The sequence below is a fragment of the Leptodactylus fuscus genome, chromosome 4 (genome assembly GCF_031893055.1).
Source record: "Leptodactylus fuscus isolate aLepFus1 chromosome 4, aLepFus1.hap2, whole genome shotgun sequence".
Lineage (NCBI taxonomy): Eukaryota > Metazoa > Chordata > Amphibia > Anura > Leptodactylidae > Leptodactylus > Leptodactylus fuscus.
The window spans coordinates 133,118,691-133,146,292 of record NC_134268.1 but is presented as its reverse complement, the minus strand read 5'-3'; the positions used below and the strand labels follow the sequence as shown (position 1 = coordinate 133,146,292).

The following is a 27,602-nucleotide window of genomic DNA, read 5'->3' as shown; positions in this document are numbered from 1 at the left end:
CAAGAAATGAGGGTATTTGTAACCCCAATATATTCTTTGAATTCCCAGTCAGACAAAGGCACTATATAGCAGTAGCAAGAAATGAGGGTATTTGTAAACCCAATATATTCTTTGAATTCCCAGTCAGAAACTGGCACTATATGGCAGTAGCAAGAAATGAGGGTATTTGTAAACCCAATATATTATTGGAATTCCCAGTCAGACAATGGCACTATATAGCAGTAGCAAGAAATGAGGGTATTTGTAAACCCAATATATTATTGGAATTCCCAGTCAGACAATGGCACTATATAGCAGTAGCAAGAAATGAGGGTATTTGTAACCCCAATATATTCTTTGAATTCCCAGTCAGAAACTGGCACTATATGGCAGTAGCAAGAAATGAGGGTATTTGTAACCCCAATATATTCTTTGAATTCCCAGTCAGACAAAGGCACTATATAGCAGTAGCAAGAAATGAGGGTATTTGTAAACCCAATATATTCTTTGAATTCCCAGTCAGACAATGGCACTATATGGCAGTAGCAAAAATAGTGGGTGTATATAGCCCCAATTCTATTGCTAGGGGACTTGCAGGGTATTTCTGGGGTGAAGGTGGGGGGGCACACCGTTGGAACGGGGATTTGGGGTGTATATATAGGGTATACGGGAATACACTGTCAGTGTATTCCATTCAGGATCCTGGGAAAGCTGGGTTGCGGCGATTGAGCCCGTCAGTGCCACGTTACACTGACAAGCTTCTCCCTGGAATTGAAGTTATATGTAACCCCAATATATTCTTTGAATTCCCAGTCAGACAATGGCACTATATGGCAGTAGCAAAAATAGTGGGTGTATATAGCCCCAATTCTATTGCTAGGGGACTTGCAGGGTATTTCTGAGGTGAAGGTGGGGGGGACACACCGTTGGAACGGGGATTTGGGGTGTATATATGGAGTATACGGGAATACACTGTCAGTGTATTCCATTCAGGATGCTGGGAAAGCTGGGTTGCGGCGATTGAGCCCGTCAGTGCCACGTTACACTGACAAGCTTCTTCCTGGAATTTAGCTCTTACAAGAGCTGTTGGTTCTCTTCTCCTTCCTATCCTAGCCTGTCCCTGCCTACCCAGAATCTAAGCCCTAGCTAAATGGACGGAAACCTCCGTCCCCGGTGAATTGCAAGCTCAGAATGACGCGAACCTGGGCGGCGCTGTTCTTTTAAATTAGAGGTCACATGTTTTCGGCAGCCAATGGGTTTTTCCTACTTTTTTCAACGTCACCGGTGTCGTAGTTCCTGTCCCACCTACCCTGCACTGTTATTGGAGCAAAAAAGGCGCCAGGGAAGGTGGGAGGGGAATGGAGTAATGGCGCACTTTACCACGCGGTGTTCGATTAGATTTGAACATGCTGAACAGCCTAATATCCGATCGAACATGAGTTCGATAGAACACTGTTCGCTCATCTCTAGTCTCAACTGGTGCAGAAAATAGGAGATTTATGAATAGACTGTGGTCTTTTCATAAATCTGTCGGATATTCCTGCACCAGAATGGATATCTATGCCAGGTAGGAACTGGCTTATATTTCCATTTTAACTTATGCCATAAAACTGACGTGAATTATAATAAATCTGTCAAGCCTTTATTAAGACTATGCCAGGATTAATACATTCGCCCCATAGCATTTCTAGAAATTATAGCATTTTATTTATGCACCTTTTAGGTAATTCTCTATCAGGAACAAATTGCACACAGTTTAGGCTACAGGGACATTCCCATCTTTGACATTTATGGCATATGTTTAGTGCATGAAAGGGCCTTGCGCCAAACTGTATGGCGAATGAAGTATTCATTCCTATGTATCTCAATTATGTGTACTATAGAGATTAGTAAATTTTCCATATAGTGTTTCTGTTGTGCAAAATTAAAGACATTACATGACAAGTCTCATATAGATCAGTGCCTCAAATAAGAACCCTGGCATGCTGTGCAATATTTTTGTGTAAGCATCCAAAACAAGAAAAAGACATGGCCCGCACATCCCAATCTCATACATTGATCTAGTGCTTCTCAGCAAACTCTATAATACTGAACTTAAGGTTCTTGGTATAAATGTTGATCAAGGTGTATAAGCCCACTAGGGACTTTACGGTGACCTCTCTATAGGGTCCCTACTCTACTGGGTGTGACGCTACACAACGACCGCCACAACTGCAACATGGCGCTCACAGGCGGAGCGACCCAGTGGTCCAGCAACACCCCTGCCACCAGACCAAGCCCCCAGGTTCTGGGTCACACCACCCCACGGGCACAGCACCACAGGAGCAGCAGACACCAAAGCCAAATTGAATATAATTCAACACCATACATAAAAAGGGGGTGGAAAAAAGTATTGGCTCTGTTTGAAAAATCATGTGATGCTTCTCTAATTTGTGTAATTAACAGCACCTGTTACTTACCTGAGGCACCTAACAGGTGGTGGCAATAACTAAATCGCACTTGCAGCCAGTTTAAATGGATTAAAGTTGTCTCAACCTCTGTCCTGTGTCCTTGTGTGTACCACATTGAGCATGGAGAAAAGAAAGAAGACAAAAGAAAAGAAAAATTGACGAGAGATTTCAGTGCAAGATTGTGTGGATGGTGGATAAAGAACCTCGACTAACATCCAAACAAGATCAAGCTGCCCTGCAGTCCGAGGGTACAACAGTGTTAACCCATACTATCCGTCGGCGTCTGAATGAAAAGGGACTGTATGGTAGGATACCCAGGAAGACCCCACTTCTTACCCAGGAACATAAAAAAGCCAGCCTGGAGTTTGCCAAAATTTACCTGAGAAAGCCAAAAACGTTTTGGAAGAATGTTCTCTGGTCAGATGAGACAAAAGTAGAGCTTTTTGGGAAAAGGCATCAACATAGAGTTTACAGGGGAAAAAAAGAGGCCTTCAAAGAAAAAAACATGGTCCCTACAGTCAAACATGGCGGAGGTTCCCTGATGTTTTGGGGTTGCTTTGCTGCCTCTGGCACTGGACTGCTTGCTCGTGTGCATGGCATTATGAAGTCTGAAGACTACCAACAAATTTTGTAGCATAATGTAGGGCCCAGTGTGAGAAAGCTGGGTCTCCCTCAGAGGTCATGGGTCTTCCAGCAGGACAATGACCCAAAACACACTTCAAAAAGCACTAGAAAATGGTTTGAGAGAAAGCACTGGAGACTTCTAAAGTGGCCAGCAATGAGTCCAGACCTGAATCCCATAGAACACCTGTGGAGAGATCTCAAAATGGCAGTTTGGAGATGGCACCCTTCAAATCTCAGGGACCTGGAGCAGTTTGCCAAAGAAGAATGGTCTAAAATTCCAGCAGAGCATTGTAAGAATCGCATTGATGGTTACCAGAAGCGGTTGTTCGCAGTTATTTTGTCTAACGGTTGAGCTACCAAGTATTAGGCTGAGGGTGCCAATACTTTTGTCCTGCCCATTTTTGGAGTTTTGTGTAAAATGATCAATGATTTGACTTTTTTTTCATTCTCTTTTGTGTTTTTTCATTGCAAGCAAAAAAATGAAGATATTAATACCAAAGAGTTTGTGCTTACAATCATTTTCTGGAAGAAAACAAGTATTATCTGACAGAATTGCAGGGGTGCCAATACTTTTGGCAACATTGTATTAAGTACTTTAGATGCTGAGACATTCAAAGTTTTTGCAACTTTATGTTGAGGAGCATTTTCCTGAAATTGTTCCACACTTTTTAGTTGCAGTTTTTCAGAGATTAGTGAACCTCTGACTATCTTTGAGAGAGAGGGACCCTTCACACGGAGAATACGCTGGCTGATTTTGAACGTGTAAACATTCCGAATCAGCAGCGTTTAAAACAGGTCCCATTGCTTTCTATGGGAGCCGGCATATGCGCGCTCCCCATAGAAATGAATGGGAAAAAGCAGCCCATTCATTTCTATGGGGAGCGCATGTATGCCGGCTCCCATAGAAAACAATGGGACCTGTTTTAAACACTGCTGATTCAGAACGTTTACACGTTCAAAATCAGCCAGCGTATAGTCCGTGTAAAGGGACCCAGACTCTGCCTTTCTAACAGGCTCTTTTTATACATAGTCATGTGACTTAGTTGAAAATTGACACACCAGCAGTAAGTGAAGATTTGAAATTGTACTTGTGTAGTAATAGTTTTCTTTACTGCATGCAGGGAGAGAGAGGAGAAGATGGCTTGAGCATCATTGGCCCCCCTGGACCTCCTGGAACTTCAATGACACTTCAAGATGTAAGCAATTTCTGTAGATGCCCTGCTTGTAAAGTACGATACACATTGGTAAATAAATTCACTGAAGGGCAATTGCTACTGGACAAAACGTGTGTCACTGTGTGAGCAATTAAAACATAACTTTTATTAGATACTGCATTTAAAAATAGACCTATTAGACTTGATTTGGACTCAATATTCACTATGTGTAGAGGAGACCCACTGAGATCAGTGTGGGGGATGGTCAATGTAGTATGATCCCTGAAATAGTCTCCAATCCTTACACAGGACAAAGATATAAATGTATATGTGGATACTTCATGATAAAGGTGTGGACTAAAACTAACACCTCTTCAAAATGCCGTGTGAAAAAGGCAATCCAGTATACCTCAAGTTATTTTATCTTCAGAGAGATAACTAGCCTGAAGTATTAAGTATATACTATGGCCACAATAAGTGTCAATGGGGTTCACACCAAGAGCATGCTGTAAATAGATCCCAATAAACGGATAAACACAGCTAAAACATGCTGCGCTGGCAAGTTAGATAACCAATATCAAAATGTTGGTAGAAATCCCCCTGGGATGATAATTAGTGCTAGGGTCTCTAACCAACGTGTAGCAGGCAAGTATAAGCCTAATATAGAAACAGGGGATCACTGGTACTAGCAAACGCTGGATACATGTAAAGTGATCCTAAGGTAAGTATAACAGTAATTCAATACGCATTTCGTGGGTACCTATGGTGGCCCAATCATCAGGAGGACATGCTATCTAGGCAGTAGTAAACCTGTTTGATGTAATAAAGCAGCAAGATTTGTAGTCAAAACTGCAGTTCCCCTGCCCCTGATGGTGGAGCATAGTACTTTGGATGTATATACAGGGCGGGGAGACATGACTTCTCCCCTCCCAGTACCCGCCCACACTCTCCTAAGCCACAAGCCCCGCCTTCTTCCTAGGTCTTTAACACTAACCTGGGAGGCGGGGGCAGCGAGGCGAAGAGGACCGAGAACAGCGGGGATCGAACCAGCGATCTGTGCAGGTAAGTAGCTACTAGAGATGTTAGCTAGTCTCCCATTAGAATGAATGGACGCAGCCGGCACGCAGGGGGTTAAGGCTGTGTGCCGGCTGCATCCATTCATTCCTATGGGATCTAGCTAACATTGTTATCTTTCCCACAATGCTTGGCCAGTAGCAAAGCATTGTGGGAAATAATCCTCGATCTCGATCCCACCTAAAAAGATTGTGTTCGGAATTCCGATCACGATCGTGAAATTTACTCGATCGCCGATTGGAATCCAATCTTTTCTGAACACGTTCGCTCAACCCTACTGGTAAGTTACATAAATAGACTTTGTGGAGAAGATTTTTTTTTTATATTATTTCCTTATTATAAGTAAGCATTTATTAAAATTGCAATAAACAAACAAAAAAAAGTTTCTATTTTTGAACAGTTACTGCTAAATGACACAAATGGATTGCTAAACATTTCATGGACACAAGTAAGTATATCATGACTTTTTAACCAGAAAATAAGTTAAATTTTTACATTAATTGTAGTAATGTACATCCCTATTTACTCTTGTCATTCTGGTTTTGGAATGATTCTGTGATTCTGAAAATAGTGTGCTTGTACTAGGTACTTGGCTGTATGGCTAAATGCATGTGGCTTAAAATTCACCCTTGCATCAGCCAATGTCCATATGCTCTTGTGAATTAAATTGTTGTTATTTGTTATTATTTGCATCAGTGTGCAACCATTGGTTGCTGTTGGTGGTTTTATCCACATGCGGTAAGCCCATGCTGTTGTGAGCATGAAATGTGCTGGGCTTGCTCCCTTTTCAAATTTAACCAGAACATAATGTACCCAAGTCACATAAAGATTACATCCCTTACATCCACCAGACAAGCAGTCTGCTAGGCCCTGGTGATTTGCCATTGTTTTTGGAGTCTGGAAGGCCATCTCTTTTTTTAGGGAGCCTCCCAAACATTCTGCAGTAGTTGGTAACCATAGGTAAAGCACTCTACAGAATGTATGACTTCTTTCATCGTTAGAGTAGTTTCACACAGTTGTATTCAATTCAAGAAATATGGACTGTGAGTGAACTCTTTACCGAAGATTACAGTCATGATTATAGTTCAGGACAGTGTCCTCTCTGCTTCCCATCCATTGTTTTGTCTAGGAAATATGGCCGACATAGGTAAAGTGGGCCTAACGTCAGTTTCACATGCCCGTAATATACTTGTATTATATGGTTTGTATTACTGCCAACAGTCCCAGGTATTTGGACCTTTAGAGAAACCCAAATAGATCAAAATATAAACAAGTCCAGAACCTTACATTGAATACTCATTTGTGGGAAGTTAACTTCAAGCATCAAGTGGTTATCTATACTGTCAACACAAAACAAACAAAAATTATATATCTTAAAGTTAAGTGTTTTCTTATAAGCATTGGTTTAAAAAGAATTTTATTCACCACAATGACAATGTCTTTCTTTTATTTGCAATGTTCAAGGGACCAAGAGGACCAATGGGTGATATTGGTGTTCCCGGATTGCCAGGAAGAAAGGTAGTGATTTCATATTGGCAACAGAAATGTTGCCTACTGTTTAAAAGCACAATTTACTAACAACCACTTTCATATGGGAGCTACTGTAAGTTCAGCTTCTAAAATCCTTAGCTAGTACTGCCAGAGGAAGCCACAGCAGACAGCCCTTTTCATGCAGCTGGGAATTATATAATGTGTTTAGACAGTGTTTACACTTTAAACCATCAGAAAGCAATAAAAAACAAAGTTGACATTCTTCACTATACTACTTTAATGATAAAGAACTGTGTAGGCAGGAGATAGCAGTATGCTATATACTGTATAATGATTTTCAGGCTGTGGACATTCCACCTAAATGTTCTCTTCAGCACCATACCACATTTATGAAATAATACGGTATTCTCTCCTAGACAATACTATACAACATTTTGTTCTAGTATAGGAGAATCACAAGGACAGGATTTGATACAAGTTCATCTTATCTAAGTGTTTTGTTATATGTGGTAGTTAGTTTACGTATATCCTGCCCTGTCTGTTTGTTGTTGTTCTATCTAATCTTTCCCTTACTTACTGAATTACTTACCGTACTTCCATTCTCTGTTCATCTTTCTAAATCACCTTAACCAATCTCATGGCACTGTGCAACAACTAAAATGTTCTTATAAATCACTTATATTTTTCGGCAACTAGCTGCAGGGGACATCTCTCCCAACCCTGGTCCACCTTCTTCTGCTAATTTCAAATTTCTACCTGTTTGACAAAAGAAATCCTGCTAATCTTATTATTCAATGCTTTCCATCTCCTCTAGACTTTATTACCTGTACACTCTGTAAAGAGGTCTTCATGCTAAAATGTTTTAACCTGTTGGCAATCTTAAGAACATGCATTAAGAGGTCTGATACTACTTCCACTGCTGTTCTCTGTCATAGTGGGATAAGTTTCATGCACCCATGGTGGGCACTTAACACATACACCTAGATCTAAGAATATGAAAAATTAGAATAGATGAGTGGTATTATTCTATTCAATCTGAATTAATTTGCAGTGAATTGCATTAACCCCTTGCGCACCCTGCTTTTTGGATGTCAGCTGTATGTCACTGTCCTCTAATACCCTCAGTCATCATCTCAGTGGTTTCATTATATATTGGGGTCCCGATTAGCACTTCCACAATGTTTTTGGGGGGTGCCACTGCTTCTATTCGGCAGCCCGGGGTCTGACCAGTTACCCCCAAGTCTGCCTCATCACCGTCCCTCCACATACCTGGGTGATCCTGCCTTGAATGGAGAATGTCAGTCTATGTGTCTGCACAGGCTGACAGCCTCCTGTACACTGTAATACATGTGTATCGCAGCATATACCTATTGAAGCAGCAATCAGAAGATCACTGCTTCAATCCCCTATAGGGACAATTTTTTATTTTTTTTTATTTTTTATTTTTTTTTAGTAATGGCCCCTACACAGTATTATATGTTCCCAAGACAACCCCCCCTCCCTTTTCCAAAATGTTGGTGCTATTATTATACTCTGGCATCATGGGCTCAGCATCCACTCTGGAGCTCTTCCGGCTGGTGTCTGAGGTCCTGATCCCAAGACGTCACTGACTGGGCCTATGATTGGGTCTTAGTGGTTACGTGGGGTGTGATGACATTATTACACCAGTACGCTGGCATGATGACATCATTACAGCATTGTAATGACATTATTATGCCAGCGTGCTCCACCTGATCACTGGGACCCAATTACAGGCCAGAAATGCTCCAGAATGGATGCTGCCCACAGGACAGGTAAGTATCTTTTTTTTCTTTTCTTTTTTTTTTATCAGGACAGCACCACCTGATCTCACCACGGGGAGTGCCTGAGGGGACATGTAGCATGGTGGACAAGTAAAATGCAAGGGGTTAAACCCCCAATCAGAGCTGTACGATTCGTTACCAACAAAGTGTGAGGAAATCCGGATTTGATGAAACTTGAACATTTCCGGAAATTCGGATCAAATTCCACTTCGTCAGCTTCGATTCACTCATCTCTATTTAGCACTGTTGCCTTGAAGCACTGGAGTCCTAGGTTCAAATCCAGCTAAGGAAGGGTTCACACCTGCGCCCAGGTCTCCACTTTCAGTTTCCGTCTGCCCAAGAAACTGAACAAGAGACGGAAACCGGCAGTCATTTTTCAAACCCATTCATTTGAAAAGGTTTGCAAAGTGTCCGCCCGTGAGCGCCCCTAAGCGTTTTATGGTCTCCGCAGCAAAACCGTTTGGGTTTTTTTTTTTTTTTAACTGGACACAAAGTCGGACATGCAGGACTTTGTCAGTATTCGGACTGAGGAGAAATCCAATGGAAATCGCCAAGGACTGCGCTCTCAGAGATAGATTGTATAAATCCATCTTTATTTAGTTCTAAACACAACGTACGTTTCAGGGAGAGCCCCTTTGTCAAGTGTTCAAAAAGACAAGCACTTACACACTAGCTGACGATGGTGATGAGTTCTTTCCTTGCTGTTTTAAACATGCTGTCATAATTCAACTATTTATTTATTTATTTATTTATTTATTTATTTTTTTTGAAGCACTAGTGTCATCAGAAAACATAATTTTTATTAACCCCTACCCGCCGATGGAATTTTTCAATTTTCATTTTTGACTCCCCTCCCCCCCAACCCCCTCCAAACCCCATAACTGTTCTATTTCTCCACTCTCAGAGCCATATGAGGTCTTAATGTTTTTGGGACAAATTGTTCTTCATGATGCTACCATTGATTATTCTGTATAATGTACTGGGAAGCTGGAAAAAATTCCAAATGGGGTGGATTTGAAGAAAAAGTGCATTTGTGTGATTTTCTTATGGGATTCATTTTTATGGCGTTCACTGTGCAGCCAAAATGACATGTCACCTATATTCTAAGCTTTGGTACGATTACAAGGATACCAAATTTATATGGTTTTATTTACATTTTAACCCCTTAACAAAAATCCAAAACTGTGCCAATTTTTTTTTTTTCTAAAAGTCGCCATATTCTGGCACCCGTAACTTTTTTTATACTTCCATGTATAGGGTTTCTTTTTTTGGCGGGGCGGGTGTACTTTTTAGTTATATATATATATATATATATATATATATATATATATATATATATATATATATATATATATATTTAGTTTATACCATTTTGGGGTACTGCTATTGCTTTGATCATTTTTTATTCACATTTTATACACAGGCGAAACAGTGAAAAAACGGCGGTTTGGCACTCTTGACTTTATTCTCTGCTACGGCATTTACTGTACTGGAAAAATATTTTTATAGATTTGTAGAGCGGGTGTTTTTGGACACAGGGATACCTAATGTGTATGTGTTTCACAGTGTTTAAGTATTTTTATATGTGTTCTAGTGAAAGGGGGTGATTTGAATTTTTAATCTGTTTTAATAACCCAGGGGGTCCGATCACTAATGCAATACACTACAATGCTAATGCATTGCAAAAAATCATCATTCAGTGGTAATTCTAAGCCCATGCTAACTTCAATTAAAATGTACGATACAGTTCCATATTGCCCCCTGGGGTGTACCTCGGATCAGGTGCCACAATACAGGAGGGCGGACTACACACAGTGATCTATGTCTATCCACCAATGTCACCATATGCTGTGTCATCCCCAGAGCTCACTTCCCGCAAGACCCGATATTTCCACTGGGGTCACATGATTACAACTCCAGATACTGCTCCTTTGTGTGGCAGCAATAGGTCACTACCAATTTGAATAAGCTTGTTCCAATTGCCACACTCAGTGGATAGGCATGTTTAATGTCATTCAATCTCATAAAACTTCAATAAAATATATTTATGCTTGGGACCCTCTGAACAACAAAATATAAAATGTCTAATCTGGAATAATTTCTTTTATTATTGGAACCAGGCAGAAGACATGACAAGGGTGGAAATGTGGGCATGGTACATATATGATATACTATTTATGTGGGAGGTTTTAGAAATTCGTTTCAGGGTTTTAATGATCGATTAAACACCAGTAAAATAGGACTGACATTTACCTAGAGACATGGGTAGAATATGCAAATCTGACTTGCATGATGTAATTAGGATGCCAGTGCCTCAAGTATGCACACCAATAGAGGGCGCTGACTGAAAATGTGCAAGTCTATCTTCCATTATGTAATTAGGAAGACAGAGTCTCAGTCAAGACATCCAATAGAGGGCACTCCCTTTAACATCATGCCGACCTTCTCAGAGACCTTTGTTTGCAATGATATTGGGAATTTACCAGATACAGTCCCTCAGCCAAGGACAGCTGTTTCGATGTATTTGCATCTCATCAGCTTGGCACAGAAATGACTGATCTGGCAGAGGTGAGAGGCTTAGACAGGGTTGAGGGGATATCGTCACTCCATAGGGAGAGAACCACCATTTAGGTTTGTGGAGTCTTTTTAAGCCATGAGCGCTCCACTGTGCAAAGGAACATGGGAAGAATATGCAAATCTGACTTCCATGATGTAATTAGGATGCCAGTGCCTCAAGTATGCACACCAATAGAGGGCGCTGACTGAAAATGTGCAAGTCTACCATTTACCTAAAGACTGATGAGGATGCCTTACCCTTTTTGGATATTTTGATCACCAGAGAAAACTTGGGGGACCTAGTGAAAAAAGGTATACAGGAAACCGACAGCTTCAAACTGTTTACTTATGTGGGATAGAGGAAAGTTATCTGCAAGGGCTCAGTACTAGTAGACTGGTACTGTAATAAATAAAAATATCCTGTGCTACTAATTACCAACCCATCTTTAATCTCCCATTCCCTCCAAACTCCTATAACTCTTCATCTATACTTGCCTATTGTGCAGTCTTACTTTCTTGATCCCTTACAATCTGGTCTTCACGCAATACATTCTACTGCCTTTACAAAAGTCTCCAATGCTCTTGACAACTGAATCAGTTACTTCTTACTCATTCTCCTTGATCTCTTTGCAACATTTCACATCATAGACCACCAACTCCTTAGTGTCTTGTATTGTCTTCGATGGTACCACTTTCTCACCACTTTTCTTCACTATCTTGCCGACCATTTGTTTAGTGTATCATTTGTTGGCTTTACTTCTTCTTCTCTTCCCTTTGTTGCGGATGTTCTTCAGGGTTCAGTCCAAGCCCCACCCCCACCCTTCTCTCTCTCTCTCTCTCTCTCTCTCTCTCTCTCTCTCTCTCTCTCTCTCTACACAATTCCTGACATACAAACCATCAATAGATTTGACTTTTGGTACCATCCTTATCCTGATTATATCCAATTATATACCTCATCCTGTGACATTATCTCTGAATTGCGACAAAAAAAACAGTGATTATTTCCAGCATCATGTATTCTCTATCTGAAACTCAATCTTTTCAAAACAGTTTTGTATTTATCATTTAGTAGTATTTGCCATCTACTAACCAAAGCAAACCTGACCTCTATCTCCATTTATGACCTTACCACAGCTCCTAGATAGTATCCCAACATCTTGAGATTTATTTTTTTGACTCATATCTTTTTTCACCCCACATATTCAATTATTTGCATGTGCATGATACCTGGACCTCAAAAACCTCTCCAGAATTCCCCCTTTTATCTTTTTTTGGAAACATCAAAAACCATTAAAACCCTCTACATTTTCTCACACTAAGCTAACATTTCTTACCCTAAACTATACTTTTTTTTTTTTTTAAACCTTATTCCTCAGAACCTAATCCCACTATCCAAAGGTTCCCTGCATTAAATGCTCTTAGTATTTGTACATTTATAGAGATACTAGCTGTTGACTTGTTTATACAGATTCATCTGTACTACCTAATTTATGCTTTTTCCTTTGATGTAACCCTTCTTTCCTCATAGACTGTAAGCTTTTGCGATCAGGGCTCTCATTACTACTGTTTGAAAAGTTAATCATTTTTGCTTTGCTGTAATGTCTGATATTGTCTGCTCATGATTTCCAAAAGGTAAAAACAACAGGGAGTTGTATGTTTCTCCAACAATATGCAATCTCTGTAGGAATAGTACATTCCCAAGGAGGGCCGTGGTCCGCAACCGGCATACCCGGGCAAGTGCTGGGGCCCCAAGCTCCTGAGGGGGCCCACTTAGCAGATGACTGCGGCCCTATTTACTTGTCAATCCCCATTGTAGGAGCAGAGATTGGTAAGTGAGGCCAGGATTGGCAGGTGGTTTGGTTCAGACCAAATGAGTCCAAACCAAAACTGCTATTATACTTTGGGGTCTTTGCAGACCTAGGAGTATGATGATCAGGGAACCAGGGGAGATAAATGAATATAATAAACTGTGTTACTTACCTCTCCTCGGCTCCGATGCAACTCCTTAACATCTTCAGCCTTCTTTAATGACCTGACATTGGTCAGGCCGGTGTCGTGACGTATAATTAAGCTGGTGAAACCCACGTCTTTGACGTCATCGAAGAGGGCTAAAGATTGAACAGGGCGTGATGCCAAAGCCCGGAAGAGGTAAATTAACATGTATTTTTTATGTTTGTCACCTCCCCTGAGCCTCTGATTATTATACTCGGGGGTCTGAAAAGACCCCTGAGTATAATAATAATTTGTGAGTCACTGAACCCAAAAGATTTCCAGTATTTGCAAGGAGCACCCTAGGGGACAATATGGCACATAATACTGTGTGGAAGGGTCACTCTAGGACATTACACATTATGAAGGGGTGCTATGGAACATTATACTGTGTGACTCATAGGCTGTTTCATGGGCAGGTGTGGGCAATTCCTTCATTATGTGATCCTCAATTAAGCAGATAAAACCGCTGGAGTTAATTTGAGGTGTGATTATGCATTTGGAAGATTTTGCTGTTAAGAAAACATACGGTCAAAGGATCTCTGCATGCGGGTGAAGCAAGTCACCCGTAAGCTGCGAAAAAATAAAAACAAAAAACACATCTGAAAGATTGCTACAATATTAGGAGTGGCAAGAAAGAAGGTAAGGGTACGGTACGGTACGGTACAGTGGTGGATGATCGCAGAATAATGTCTGTGGTGAAGAGAAACCCCTTCAAAACAGCCAACCAAGTGAACAATACTATCCAGGATGTAGGCTAATCAATATCCAAGTCTACTATAAAGAGAAAACTGCATGAAAGTAAATACAGAGGCTAAGCAGGGTAAGAGTGCAAGCCATTCATAAGCCTCAAGAATAAAGACAAGAAAAAAGAAGGAAATCCAGCTCCACTCCTTAGATCCCTTTAAAACGTAGCCTTTATTTCACATTGATTAAAAGGTCCAGAGTATAATACAAGTGTAGCCGCTCTTAAATCATTTCCATATTACCAAGAAAAAGGAGAAACCGCTGACGCTTTTCGAGGTAGTTGTATCCTCTTAGTCGTAGCCTAACCCTGTTTTCTATGCTTTTTGTATGGGGTCGCACGTATGTGTACATTGAACATCATTCAGTTGAATTTGTTTAATCATCAGCTTTCCATACTACAGTTTTAAATGTGATTTTAAGTTATGGTCTTTTGTATATACTAAGGCTAAAATCTTTTCATTCGCTTGGATTTTTCAAACACGTCAGGTGCTTGTAATCACATCAGGGGTATTTATAATGACCCAGGAGAAAACAGGGTTAGGCTACGACTAAGTGGATACAACTACCTCGAAACGTGTCAGATGTTTCTCCTTTTTCTTGGTAATATGGAAATGATTTAAGAGCGGCTACGCTTGTATTATACTCTGGACCTTTTAATCAATGTGAAATAAAGGCTACGTTTTAAAGGGATCTAAGGAGTGGAGCTGGATTTCCTTCTTTTTTCTTGTCTTGAACATTCCCCAAAGCCGATGGGTGTGATTTCCGTGCTACCTCTGTCCCAGAAATTTGGCGTCCACCAGAAACCACAGAAATTAAAGGTTCAAGTAAGTGGGCTGTGAATATCCCTTTTTCCCAGTACCCCCTTTTTTTTTGCATTGTACATTCAAGAATAAAGAGGCTAGATTGGACTTTGCTAAAAAAAAAAAAAGCCAGCACAGTTCTGGAAGTACACTCTTTGGACAGATGAAACCAAGATTAACCTTTACCAGAATTATGGAAAGAAAAAAGTATGGTGAAGGCGTAGTACATCTCATGATCCCAAGCATACCACATGATCTGTAAAACAAGGTGAAGGCAGTATGGTGGCTTGGGCACGCATGTCTGGCAGTGGCATCGGGTCACTAGTGTGTATTGATGAAGTGACACAAAACAGAAGCAACAGGATGAATTCTGAGGTATTCAGAGACTTACTGTGTGCTCAAATCCAGCCAAATGCAGCCAAACTGATTGGTCGGCGTTTCATAATACAGATGGACAATGACCCAAAACATAAAGCCAAAGTAGCGCAGGAGTCTATACATCATGGCATTAGATCAAGAAAGTTCTAGAAAGTTCTATCTCCACTTTTTTTGTCAAAAACGAGTTAATAGTGGCACAAGGTTCTTTGTTCATCAATCTACATGCTGTTTGAGCAGTATAGCATTATCTGTGATATTCACTGATATAATATATTTTTTGAATAGAGTCACGTGACTCTCTATGTGATACGATGTCACTTCCGGTGTATTCCAGGAAGTGAGTATCCTGTCATCAGTAGGAGGGATTTGATCTCCTGGTAAGTTTATTTTTAATGTTGTAGAATGGTGTACTTATTTATTTATTTATTTATTTGTTTATATAATGATTATATTTTTATGGCATAATTTATTACCCTGCATTTTATTGTGAATATTTTATTGTGCTGTTATCCGGTGTTTGGTGTATACCAGATTCACATCTACCTATATTTCTAGTGTTTGGCAACATTGTGGTTATTATGATATTATGTCTATTTAAGTGAGTACAATATTTATTAATCAGGCATGTGCTATTCTAATAAGGATTGTATATTGTTGGAGGAACACACAACTTCTTGGGTTTTAGTCTAATGGCATTTAGATCATTTAGAATTAATCACAAGGAGGTATGGTCTTTTGTTTTTAAGCAGTAGTGTTACAGCTCGACAGGCTATGACTAAGCAGCCATGCACTCTGACACATATAAGTTGTCATGTATGTACAGGATGGTTGTTATGCAGTCTTGGTCCTTTTTTTAACATGTGAATAAAGGTTACATTTTATCCATATGAATATTTGCTAAGAGACGCTGGTGTTTTTCCTTTTAGAAATCGACTGCATCTTTTTTCCTTGGTCCGGGAAATCCTCCATACACTGTAGCAAATTTGATTCAACTCTGAATTTATGAGTGAACTATGGCGATTTTTTTGTTGTTGTTTAAATTCATTGTCATGTAGCCTTTGATTTTTAAAGTGTTGCAGAATATGTTGGCACTATATAAATAAAATTAATATTAGACTTATTATTATTATTAGACTCACAACATTTTTAGATTCTGCAGCAATATATTACAATTTGCAGTATATGTTGTATTTGTATAAACTGTTGTATGTTTGCTTCAGACTGAGTTGTACCTTACTAAATAACACATTTTAATTTCTGAATACCCATATATTTGTAGTTTCCTTGTAGTCTACTAACTTTTGTATATTTGTTTAAAATTTTAGGGGGAAAAAGGAGAACCAGGTGTTATCATAGCAGCTAATGGTTCTTTAATCACTAAATTATCAGGAGCACCAGGAGAAAAGGTAAAGTTATGGTCATTGTTGTTATACATGTACAATTTCGGTATGTACATCCATGCACAGTGGCGCAACAATCGTGGTCGCAGGAAGTACAACTGGACTGGAAGGCTATGGGGCCCACGGCCAGCTGGAAATGGCCAGAGTCCCAGACCACAGTTGTCGGGGAAAGCCTTATTCCCCGACCTCTATACATATTGTTAATGGAAAGGGGCCTGACTGGTTCCCTTTCCATTAAATGCCAGCCCAGGTGATGTGTATAAATTTTTTTTTTTTAAAAAAAAGCACTTATACCCACCTATCCTGGGCTGAACATCCACTCCTGCAGTACATGGTAGGGGGCTAAAGGACCTTTGCGGCAATACATCGTAGTATGTTTATCACAGCGCTTTCCACAGAAAATCCACAGAGGTTTCTTCTGCTGACTTCCTGCTTCAATTATACTTATAGGGAAACCGCCAGAGTTTTCATAGGTATAATTGACATGCTATGATTTCCAAAACTGCAAAAAAACATAACATTTATTTTTTCACATATTAAAATATATCCCAATATATAATGCTAATAAATAGCCAAATAATAATGTGGATTTCTCCTTAAGGCCAGGGCGCCACTTTGCAACATTATATCGGAAATGCTGAGGCAAAAAACACATTCTGGCTAATCCCCTCCACAATTTGCAAAATAAACTCTGATGTGAGTGAAATAACTGTTTTTGTAAATCACAGCATGTCAATTATACCTACGGAAATTATGGCATTTTCCATTTAGGTATAATAGAGACAGAAAGTCCGGAGAGGAAAACACTGTGGACTTTCTGTGAAACACATTACAATAAGAGTCATGATTCCTTCCTGCTACATTTTTTTCCACAGTGTTTTTCGGCAGTGATTTGCTGTGTATGGCCTTAGCCTCAAGTGGGAATAAATAAAGCACAAATGAAGTTGGACTTTCATGCACCTAAGACAAAAGATAAATTTGAAGCCCTAGCCCTGTGTTCAAATATTCTGACCAATGCAAAGTGCCTCAGACTATCAGAGGACAGTCGGCTCTCAGGACACATGCAGCTATGGTCCTGCATGAAAGGATGAAAAAAGGTCTTTAAGGGGTTGTCTCATCACGGCAATCCTATCTATACTCGTAGCTTATGTAAATTGAAGACTTTTCTTAAATATATTGCTTTAGAAATTCAGCTTTGTTTACCTGCTGTGATCCTATTCCTCCCATTGTTTATACAGCATTGCTATAACCACGGACCTATAGGACAAATGACATCACTCACTCACTGCTGTTGCTGGCAGGACAATAGTTCAGCTAATTGTAGTTTTACTGATAAATATGTATCTGTTGTCTCTCTATCTAAAAACACAGACAACACTGAGTCCATTCTGTTCAAGCATCTGGATATTATCTGATCCCATAAGTATTTTGATCCTTCTCAAGTCCATTGAGCAAGAGGGAGGAGGGGGGTGAGAAATACAGGACGTGAGAAGAGCAGACTGCAGGCAAAGCTGCTGAAACAGTGAGATGGGAAAACCCCTTCAACTGCAGTTGGTGGGCCTCTGAAACAAAATATGTTCTAAGGCCGCATTGATAACTATGCTTCTAACAAAAAATACTGTCGAAAATGATTCATTGAATGTAGTATATAAATTTCTTAATTGCATTAATATATAAAATATATACTATGAGTCCCTTGGATAATGTCAGCTTTACTCACGATGAAGACATTGGTTTGAAACTCACTATATTAAATAAATTAATTAATAACCACTGTGATTAAATGGGTATTTACACCAAGCGTAAAGACTGACCAAATGTTCACTTTGCAATTATACTTTGGGAGAATTTTGATCTTGGCTTGACCTTTAATAGTGGTACTTACTCTCAATCTACTGACTTTTGGAACGTGTAAATGTAGGTACCAAATAGTCATAATTGATAGTAATTATTATTTTCCTGTCCCCTAAAATTATATATATACCATTGGAATGCATTAATATATAAAATATATACTATGGATCCCTTGGATACACATTTACAATATATTTTTCTTTCAAGGGTGAACCTGGCATGGTGGGGCCCCCAGGACCAATGGTAATTTAAGTTTTAAACTTTAATGTTACTTTTATGCAATGTGATTGTATGTTTATGTTCTCCTACTGGTTGTGTGGGAGCTGTATTGTTTGTCACTAATGATCATGAAGAAAACATTTGCTCTTTGAGTATGTATAGAGAATGTCATGTCACTCCTTCTGATCTAAATTCTATCCTCCCGTCTGCATCTGTCAGTTAAATTAGATCCAATTTGGTCTCAGTAATTCTAGTCTCCACTAGACCTAAATGTGGCAGTCAAGAATTCTTGGTGGGCCCTTTTTGAAATAGGCAGTTAGACGTTGTTTGTTCTCATCTCCTCGTTTATGTCAAGGCGCGTGCCTCCTTGTATTAATCATTATTTTGTACTCCTTATAAATTAGAAGGACTGTCAGCCAGTCTATTCATCTGCACTTTGCTAAAAATGTATGTTTAAAACTGGGCAAGTACCCAGGGCCCCCATCTCCAAAGGTGCCCTGGGATCTGCACTACCAGACTTGGTATGGTTCTCCGGGTCAGGGGACCCTAGTTACAAATGTATCGGCATGCTATGCACGCCAATACTGTGAACATGAAGATCTATTATAGAGTATATATAAAAAAAAACTTGATAGTCTTCAGTAGTTGATAAATTTTTAATAGCTAACTAAAAAGGTATCAACTACTAAAGATTATCAAGTTTTTTTTACTGTTTTTTTTTTTTATATTTCCTACCCACTGGCTAACACGGTACGAGAACAAACATTTTCCTTATATTATAGAGCAGGGAGCTTTAGTCCCTGCTCTTAAATAGATCACTACATAGAAGATGAAGAAGGACCTTGTAGTGATGTAATCACAGGTCCTGCTCTGGAGGACACTAGTAGGGAGAGAGACTTCAGCCTCAGGACACAGCGGGGAGCCTGGTAAGGCAAGTAAAAGTTTTATTATTTTCCTGATAAATTAAAGAGGTTTATTACTAATAAAGTGGGCACATATTTACTAACAGGAATTAGTTTTAATACTTTCCGGGCAATTTATAAGGGGAGGGGGGTTATTTATAAAGAGGAGTTATTATTAAATGGATTTTATCATTGAGAAAACTTATTTTTATATATAGAGATATAGATAGATAGATAGATAGATAGATAGATAGATAGATAGATAGATAGATAGATAGATAGATAGAGAGACTATGTGTATGTAGAGTCTACTATTAATAAGTCTAGGGGGGTATGTATAAAAATGAACTATTCATAATAAATCCAGGAGGGGGAGGGAATTTACATATAAAGATATATACAGAGAGAGAGGAAGTATAGGGGCCCTATATATATATATATATATATATATACAGTATATATGAACTACTATTAATAAAGAAGCTATTTATAAGGAGGATCTATTATTAATAAAGCTAGGGGAACTATTAGCCCCCTTATTAATAATAGTTCCCCCAGCCTTATTAATAGATACTCCCTACAAGTTGCTCCCATTTTATATATGTCAGGAACGCCCTTTTTCACAACAGCGCCTATAGCGGCGGGCTCACAGTACAGCGCAATAGGCGCTGTTGTGAAGAAGGGCGGTCCTGACTGACTGTCAGGAATGCCCTTCTGACGACGAAGAGCTACGGTACCGGCACCGATAGCTCTTCACCTGGGTTACAGATTGTGAATTCAGCGCACTGTCAGCTTTCTAGCGGTATATAAAGCCACATGTGCCCCAACTGATTTAAGGTCTTCTTTACTGTGAAACACATACGCATTAGTTATCCCTGTGTTCGAAAACACCCAGTCTATAAATCTATAAAAATATTTTTCCCATACGGTAAACGCCGTAGCGGGAAAAAAAGATAAAAGTGCCAAACTGCTATTTTTTTCACTGTTTTGCCTCTGATAAAAATTTGAATGAAAAGTGATCAAAGCAATAGACATTCCTCAAAATGGTATTAATAAGAAGTACGTCTGACGGCGCAAAAAAAGACACCCTATGCATCCACGTACACGTAAATATAAAAAAGTTCTGGGTGTCAGAATATGGCGACTTTTAGAAAAAAATTTTGACACAGTTTTCGATTTTTGTTAAGGAGTTAAAATGCCATCTTAATATTCAATTAATCAAAGCTATAATCTGAATAAATAAAATGTTAGAATTGCTGATAGAGCTAACTCTTTCATAAAAACTAGGATTAAGGTTGCAGGGTTTTTGAAAATTTCACAAAAAGATTTATTTTCTAGAAACAGTATTACTCAATGATGCAACCTATATACAAGAATGACACTGTTTCTGAAGAACATTTTTCCTTCTTCTTAATAGCAAATAACCTATTGACAACTAGATTATAAAATGCATAAATGTGTACATGTGAACCTTAAAACTTTTTAAAGCAATACTATAACATAAATTATTTTGAAATATTACTCAGTAAATCGAGGTACTTAATTTATTTTAGGGCCCAGCAGGACAACCAGGAATAAAAGGAGAATTTGGATTTCCAGGAAGACCTGTAAGTAAAATCTAGTCAATGTGTAATCATTACACTGGTATAAACTTTTCTTATTCATGGGGGCCACACGGTGGCTCAGTGGATATCACTGCAGCCTTGCAGCACTGGTGTTCAAATCCCACCAAGGGCAAAAATTGATCTGCCAGGAGTTTGTATGTTCTCCCCGTGTTTGCATGGATTTCCATCCCATATTCCAAAGACATACTGATAGGGGAAAAAATGTACATTGTGAGCTCTATGTGGGGCTGTACTGGTATACCATTTATGGCCAATATTGTATTGTGTTAAATTTTAATAAAATTATTTGGGCACCATTGACTTATAATTCAGGCTATTTAAGTCAATATTTCTTTTATGCAAACCTTATATACTTTTTATACCAACTTGCTGATTTTAAAAATCCATGCTGTATTTTTCTTTGCTCACATTATTATTTTAACCATAGTGTCGGCCAGGGCTAAATGGAGTACGAGGTCAAAAAGGTGAACCAGGTGTTCTAATGACTGTAAGTATAAGTAAGGTACAACTGATACCTAGCCAATGAACCATTATCCCAAGTGACTCCAAAATGATTGTGCCATTTTTCTACTACTAGAAAGAATGGAGCAGAGAGCATTCTATGATTACCATTTAGTGATGAGTAAAGCACAATCCCCAGCACTTTGCACATTCTAATGATTGCACACAACACTCTCTTTATGACCGTGCCAAATTTATATTAGAAATTTTTTTAACCCACTTAAGGATATGTGCCATACTATAACAGAATGATGGCGGATAAACTACCAACTACCCCCAATGTTTAATGTCACCCTCCAGCTGCTCCAGTTTCATGTCCCCTCTAGTTTCCCCCAGTTTAAATTGGGACACCAGGAGAGGGACTTAATACTGTGTGGCAGTTGGAGAGGAACATTATAATGTGGGAGCATATAATGTACAGGTGACTATAGGAGCATTATACTGTGTGGGGGCACATGGAAAAATGGACAAGAATGGGCGGAGTCAACATAGAAGTGGGTGGATTTAAATTTGCTTCGGATTGCATACTGCGCCGCACATATCATCCCTCTTTCTATTCTTTGAAAGTTGGGAGGTATGCTATAAGGCTTAAAGGTCAGTGTTAAAAATGCTAGAGATTAGGATTTTTCTTAAATATGGATAGTGACAGGTAAAAATAAAAACCAACAAACACTCAAAAATGTGATTTAAACCATAAGTAATTTTTCTATGTCAAATTCTCTTTAAAGAATAATATAACTAATTGTTATAGATTATCCTGATCATGTTTAATAATTGACAGGGTCCTCGAGGACTTCCCGGGCCACCTGGCCCTCCAGGCCCACCAGGTTCTATTTTGAAAATTAAAGAAGTAAGTATATGCTTGATAACAGTGATAATAAATATTCAAGTTATTATTTCAAAGGGTCATTGATGTTTGTTTAACCTAACTCTATGTCTGTTTGATTTTAACTTAGAATATTTTTCCAGTCCCACCAAGACCACACTGCAAAGTACCTGTAAGTCACACAATATTTACAAAGCTATTTAAAAAGCTTATGTGTATTTATGAGCAATCACATTGTAAGGCAAAATTATGCAGTCATAGAAGTATTATAAGGCTAAGAGCCCACACTGTAAAAATGCAGCGTTTTTGGCTACGCACAAAGTTGCAGAGTAAAACGTAGCAGAAGCACAATGAAAAACTTAACATTTTTGTTCAGAGCATTATATAAGTGTGGTTTGCTATGTACTGCCTTAGCCTAAGGCTAGAATCATACAGGCAGTTTTTGATGCACTTCAAGGTGTAGTTTTGGTACTTTTTTTTTTTTTTTTTTAAATAAAGTTAGGAGTGGATTCAAAGTAAATTGGAAATCTGAAGAATGGACTTCTAGCTTTACTTCCGGATTTGGCTCTGAAAAATGCCTCAAAACTGCAAGGTAGCTCCGTAGAAGCAGTAGAGCAAACCCAACCAGTCAGAGACAGGGACTTCAAATCTTGCAGCAAAACTGGTTTATTTAAAAAAAAAAAAAACCTAGCAGAATAAACTTCAGACAAAAAGGCAAAACAAAAACCTGCTCATCTGAGCACTAACTAAATAGAAAATACTAACTGTACGTGTGGATTACTACATGAATCAACCAAAACAACACAGTACCATACACAAAGCTCTCAGTGTCAGGAAGACTCAGCCACTTCCTCTCCTCTCAGGATCTGCCCTGAAGTGCAGGCTCTGCAGCCTTTTATGGCCCAGTAACAAGCCTATGAGCCACACCTGGGCTGCAGCTTATTCAAGATCTGCCTTGGACCACACACATGTCAGGAATCAAGGGAAGATATACCGATACTCCCACACTGTCACCTTCTCACTGTATATATATATACAGTCCTATGAAAAAGTTTGGGCACCCCTATTAATCTTAATCATTTTTTGTTCTAAATATTTTGGTGTTTGCAACAGCCATTTCAGTTTGATATATCTAATAACTGATGGACACAGTAATATTTCAGGATTGAAATGAGGTTTATTGTACTAACAGAAAATGTGCAATATGCATTAAACCAAAATTTGACCGGTGCAAAAGTATGGGCACCCTTATCATTTTATTGATTTGAATTTCCCTAACTACTTTTTACTGACTTACTGAAGCACAAAATTGGTTTTGTAACCTCAGTGAGCTTTGAACTTCATAGCCAGATGTATCCAATCATAAGAAAAGGTATTTAAGGTGGCCAATTGCAAGTTGATCTCCTATTTGAATCTCCTCTGAAGAGTGGCATCATGGGCTACTCAAAACAACTCTCAAATGATCTGAAAACAAAGATTGTTCAACATAGTTGTTCAGGGGAAGGATACAAAAAGTTGTCTCAGAGATTTAACCTGTCAGTTTCCACTGTGAGGAACATAGTAAGGAAATGGAAGACCACAGGGACAGTTCTTGTTAAGCCCAGAAGTGGCAGGCCAAGAAAAATATCAGAAAGGCAGAGAAGAAGAATGGTGAGAACAGTCAAGGACAATCCACAGACCACCTCCAAAGAGCTGCAGCATCATCTTGCTGCAGATGGTGTCACTGTGCATCGGTCAACAATACAGCACACTTTGCACAAGGAGAAGCTGTATGGGAGAGTGATGAGAAAGAAGCCGTTTCTGCACGTACGCCACAAATAGAGTTGCCTGAGGTATGAAAAAGCACATTTGGACAAGGCAGCTTCATTTTGGAAACAAAAATTGAGTTGTTTGGTTATAAAAAAAGGCGTTATGCATGGCGTCCAAAAAGAAACAGCATTCCAAGAAAAACACATGCTACCCACTGTAAAATTTGGTGGAGGTTCCATCATGCTTTGGGGCTGTGTGGCCAATGCCGGCACCGGGAATCTTGTTAAAGTTGAGAGTCGCATGGATTCCACTCAGTATCAGCAGATTCTTGAGAATAATGTTCAAGAATCAGTGACGAAGTTGAAGTTACGCCGGGGATGGATATTTCAGCAAGACAATGATCCAAAACACCGCTCCAAATCAACAAAGGCATTCATGCAGAGGAACAATTACAATGTTCTGGAATGGCCATCCCAGTCCCCAGACCTGAATATCATTGAACATCTGTGGGATGATTGGAAGCGGGCTGTCCATGCTCGGCGACCATCTAACTTAACTGAACTTGAATTGTTTGTCCAAAATACCTTTATCCAGGATCCAGGAACTGATTAAAAGCTACAGGAAGCGACTAGAGGCTGTTATCTTTGCAAAAGGAGGATCTACTAAATATTAATGTCACTTTTCTGTTGAGGTGCCCATACTTTTGCACCGGTCAAATTTTGGTTTAATGCATATTGCACATTTTCTGTTAGTACAATAAACCTCATTTCAATCCTGAAATATTACTGTGTCCATCAGTTATTAGATATATCAAACTGAAATGGCTGTTATAAACACCAAAATATTTAGAACTAAAAATGATTAAGATTAATAGGGGTGCCCAAACTTTTTCATAGGACTGTATATATATATATATATATATATATATATATATATATATATATATACATATATATGGATGTAGCAGAGCTCAGCGCACACTCAGCTCTGTTACATCTCAGGTGTAGCAGAGCTCTCTGGATGTAGTAGAGCTCAGCGCACACTCAGCTCTGCTACATCTCAGGTGTAGCAGAGCTCAGCGCACAGCCAGCTCTGCTACATCTCCAGTGTAGCAGAGCTGTGCGCTCAACACTGCTACATCTGAGATCGGACCAGAATGGAGACTGCTGTGGACCGATCTTAGACTCCGCCTCCTCCGACAGAACCAGCATTGATTGGCCGAATGCTGTATGACATTCGGCCAATCAACGCTGGTCAATGCATTCCTATGGGAAAAAGTCAGCTCTCGCATATCGCAAGCCAACAGGAATCCCGACGAGATAGAGCCCCAAAGAGCTGTTTCAGTAACATTCCCACCTAAATAAAGGTAATCCCTAGCTAACCCTGCCAGTACATCTATCCCTGTCTCACAGTCACATAGTTCACAGTCTCATATGACCCGGATATTAAATCCACTATTCATATAAATTGGAGGTCACCTGATTTAGCCAGCCAATTACTTTTTCCGATTTTTTTTTATTTTTATGCCTCCGTTGTCGTAGTTCCTGTCTCACCTCCCCTGCGCAGTTATTGATGCAAAAAAGTGCCAGGGAAGGTGGGAGGGGATACGAATTATTAGTGTGTTTGCCTCGTGGTATTCGATTGTAATCGAATACCTCGAATGGCCTGATATTCGATTGAATATCAATTCGATCGAACGCCGTTTGCTCATCTCTAATGGCTAATACAAATGCATAATGACCCTAAACGCACATCAAAATCCACCATAGACTACCTAAAAAGGAGCAAGCTAAAGGTTTTACCATGGTCCTCACGGTCCCTTGATCTAAACATCATTGTAAATCTGTGGCTAGAACTCAAAATAGCGGCGCATGCAAGACGACCAGGGAATCTCACAGAACTGGAGGACTTTTCCAATAAAGAATGGATGAATATCCCTCAAACAAGAATTGAAAAACTCTTGGCTGGCTAAAAATAAGCGTTTACAAGTTGTGATTCTTCCCAAAGGGTGCAGGGTTCCCAAACTTTTGCATGGGGCTATTTTCATTTTTTGGTTTTTTTGAAAATGTAAAATATGAAAATAATTTTTTGCCCCAAAATACATTGGGAATGTGACATTTTTAATGTTATGCCTTTTGAAGATTATTTTATCTTTCACTTACGTAACTGTTCACAATAACAGTAATTTTGACCAGGGGAGTCGAAACTTTTGCATGCCACTGAAATTTATAACAGTTTCAGGAGTCAATTAGAGTAATTTTGCTGGGTTGTAGGAAAGCATGCCCTCTCCCACAAAGCCCCACTCTGACATGCCCAAAGTTGGTTGCAGATCACAAAAAATTTGAAAAACAGCTATGTGACAAAAATTTAAAATTTTATCACACATTTTACACCAAAATTTACATAATATGTAAATTCCTTCCATGGAAGTACTAAGTAGAGCAGGGAAGCACGGTGACTTAGTGGGTAGCACTGTATCCTTCAAGTCCTAGATTGTGAACAATGATTTGTAATACAGTATAGCAATTTTTTGTTATTTCAAAAGCAATCCTTCACATTAAACAACATTGAAGGATTGATTGTTTAACTACATAGTGATCAAAAAAGACCACATATAACAAAGTGTGACTGTTATAAATACTACAAACAATGTAAATTGATTATTGTTTTTATGCAGGTAGATACATCTGGACAGGTTTCTCAAATGTGTGGTATGTCAAGTAATTATTAATTTATTAATATTCAAGTTTTTAGAAGAAAAAGAGTCAAAGAATATTATCTTTTCCAGCAAGTGATGGGGTATAGCCCCTTCCTCTACAGATCATGAAGGGGAGGTGCCTAAAGAACCATATCTGTATGTATAGTGGATAGTGTTAAACTGGTCATACACTATCCAGATAGATACATACGTAGATGAAAAGCTAGCTATATGGAGAGACTGATTCATAATAAATATCTCATTTTATACAGTATATAGGTATACAGATGCATAGAGAGAGAGAGATGCATAGATGAATATCATTGTATATAATCTATGCCTCTAACTATGTATCTATTTATGAATTAGTCTCTTAATCTAATTATCCATCCTTGCATCTATCTAATGTGTGTCTATGTATCTATCTATGTGTGTCTCTATCTAGCTAGCTAGCTAGCTAGATAGCTATCTTTTTCTGCATATATCTATACAACTTTGCACAGAGGTGTAACTTGAAGCTACTGGGCTCCAGTGCTAGGTGTATGCTGTAACTCGCTGAGGTTTCAAGGCCTGGTAGTAATTGCTACCTCTGAACCCTGTCTTTGCATCTATTTATCTATCTACTTATCTATCTATATAACTATCTATGTATCAATATATGCACCTATCTATATATTTATCTGTCTGTATAGATATCTATGCATGTATCGATCTACAATCTTGGTCTAAAGTTTTGAGTCTAATACAAATTTTGGTTTTCACAAAGCTTGCTGCCTCATTGTTT

The 27,602-nt window shown here is 39.0% G+C and overlaps 1 protein-coding gene across 1 annotated transcript in view; it reads left to right on the top strand.

Moving 5' to 3' along the window:
• COL15A1 (collagen type XV alpha 1 chain) overlaps positions 1-27,602 on the top strand; it is a 257,018-nt gene that overhangs the window by 183,899 nt on the left and 45,517 nt on the right. Inside the window, exons 19-28 of the mRNA XM_075271081.1 lie at positions 4,175-4,249; positions 5,682-5,729; positions 6,746-6,799; positions 16,370-16,450; positions 18,506-18,541; positions 20,973-21,026; positions 21,472-21,531; positions 22,327-22,395; positions 22,502-22,543; positions 26,798-26,831. Of these exons, the coding sequence (XP_075127182.1) occupies positions 4,175-4,249; positions 5,682-5,729; positions 6,746-6,799; positions 16,370-16,450; positions 18,506-18,541; positions 20,973-21,026; positions 21,472-21,531; positions 22,327-22,395; positions 22,502-22,543; positions 26,798-26,831 (553 nt within the window). The remainder of the gene's footprint in view (positions 1-4,174; positions 4,250-5,681; positions 5,730-6,745; positions 6,800-16,369; positions 16,451-18,505; positions 18,542-20,972; positions 21,027-21,471; positions 21,532-22,326; positions 22,396-22,501; positions 22,544-26,797; positions 26,832-27,602) is intronic.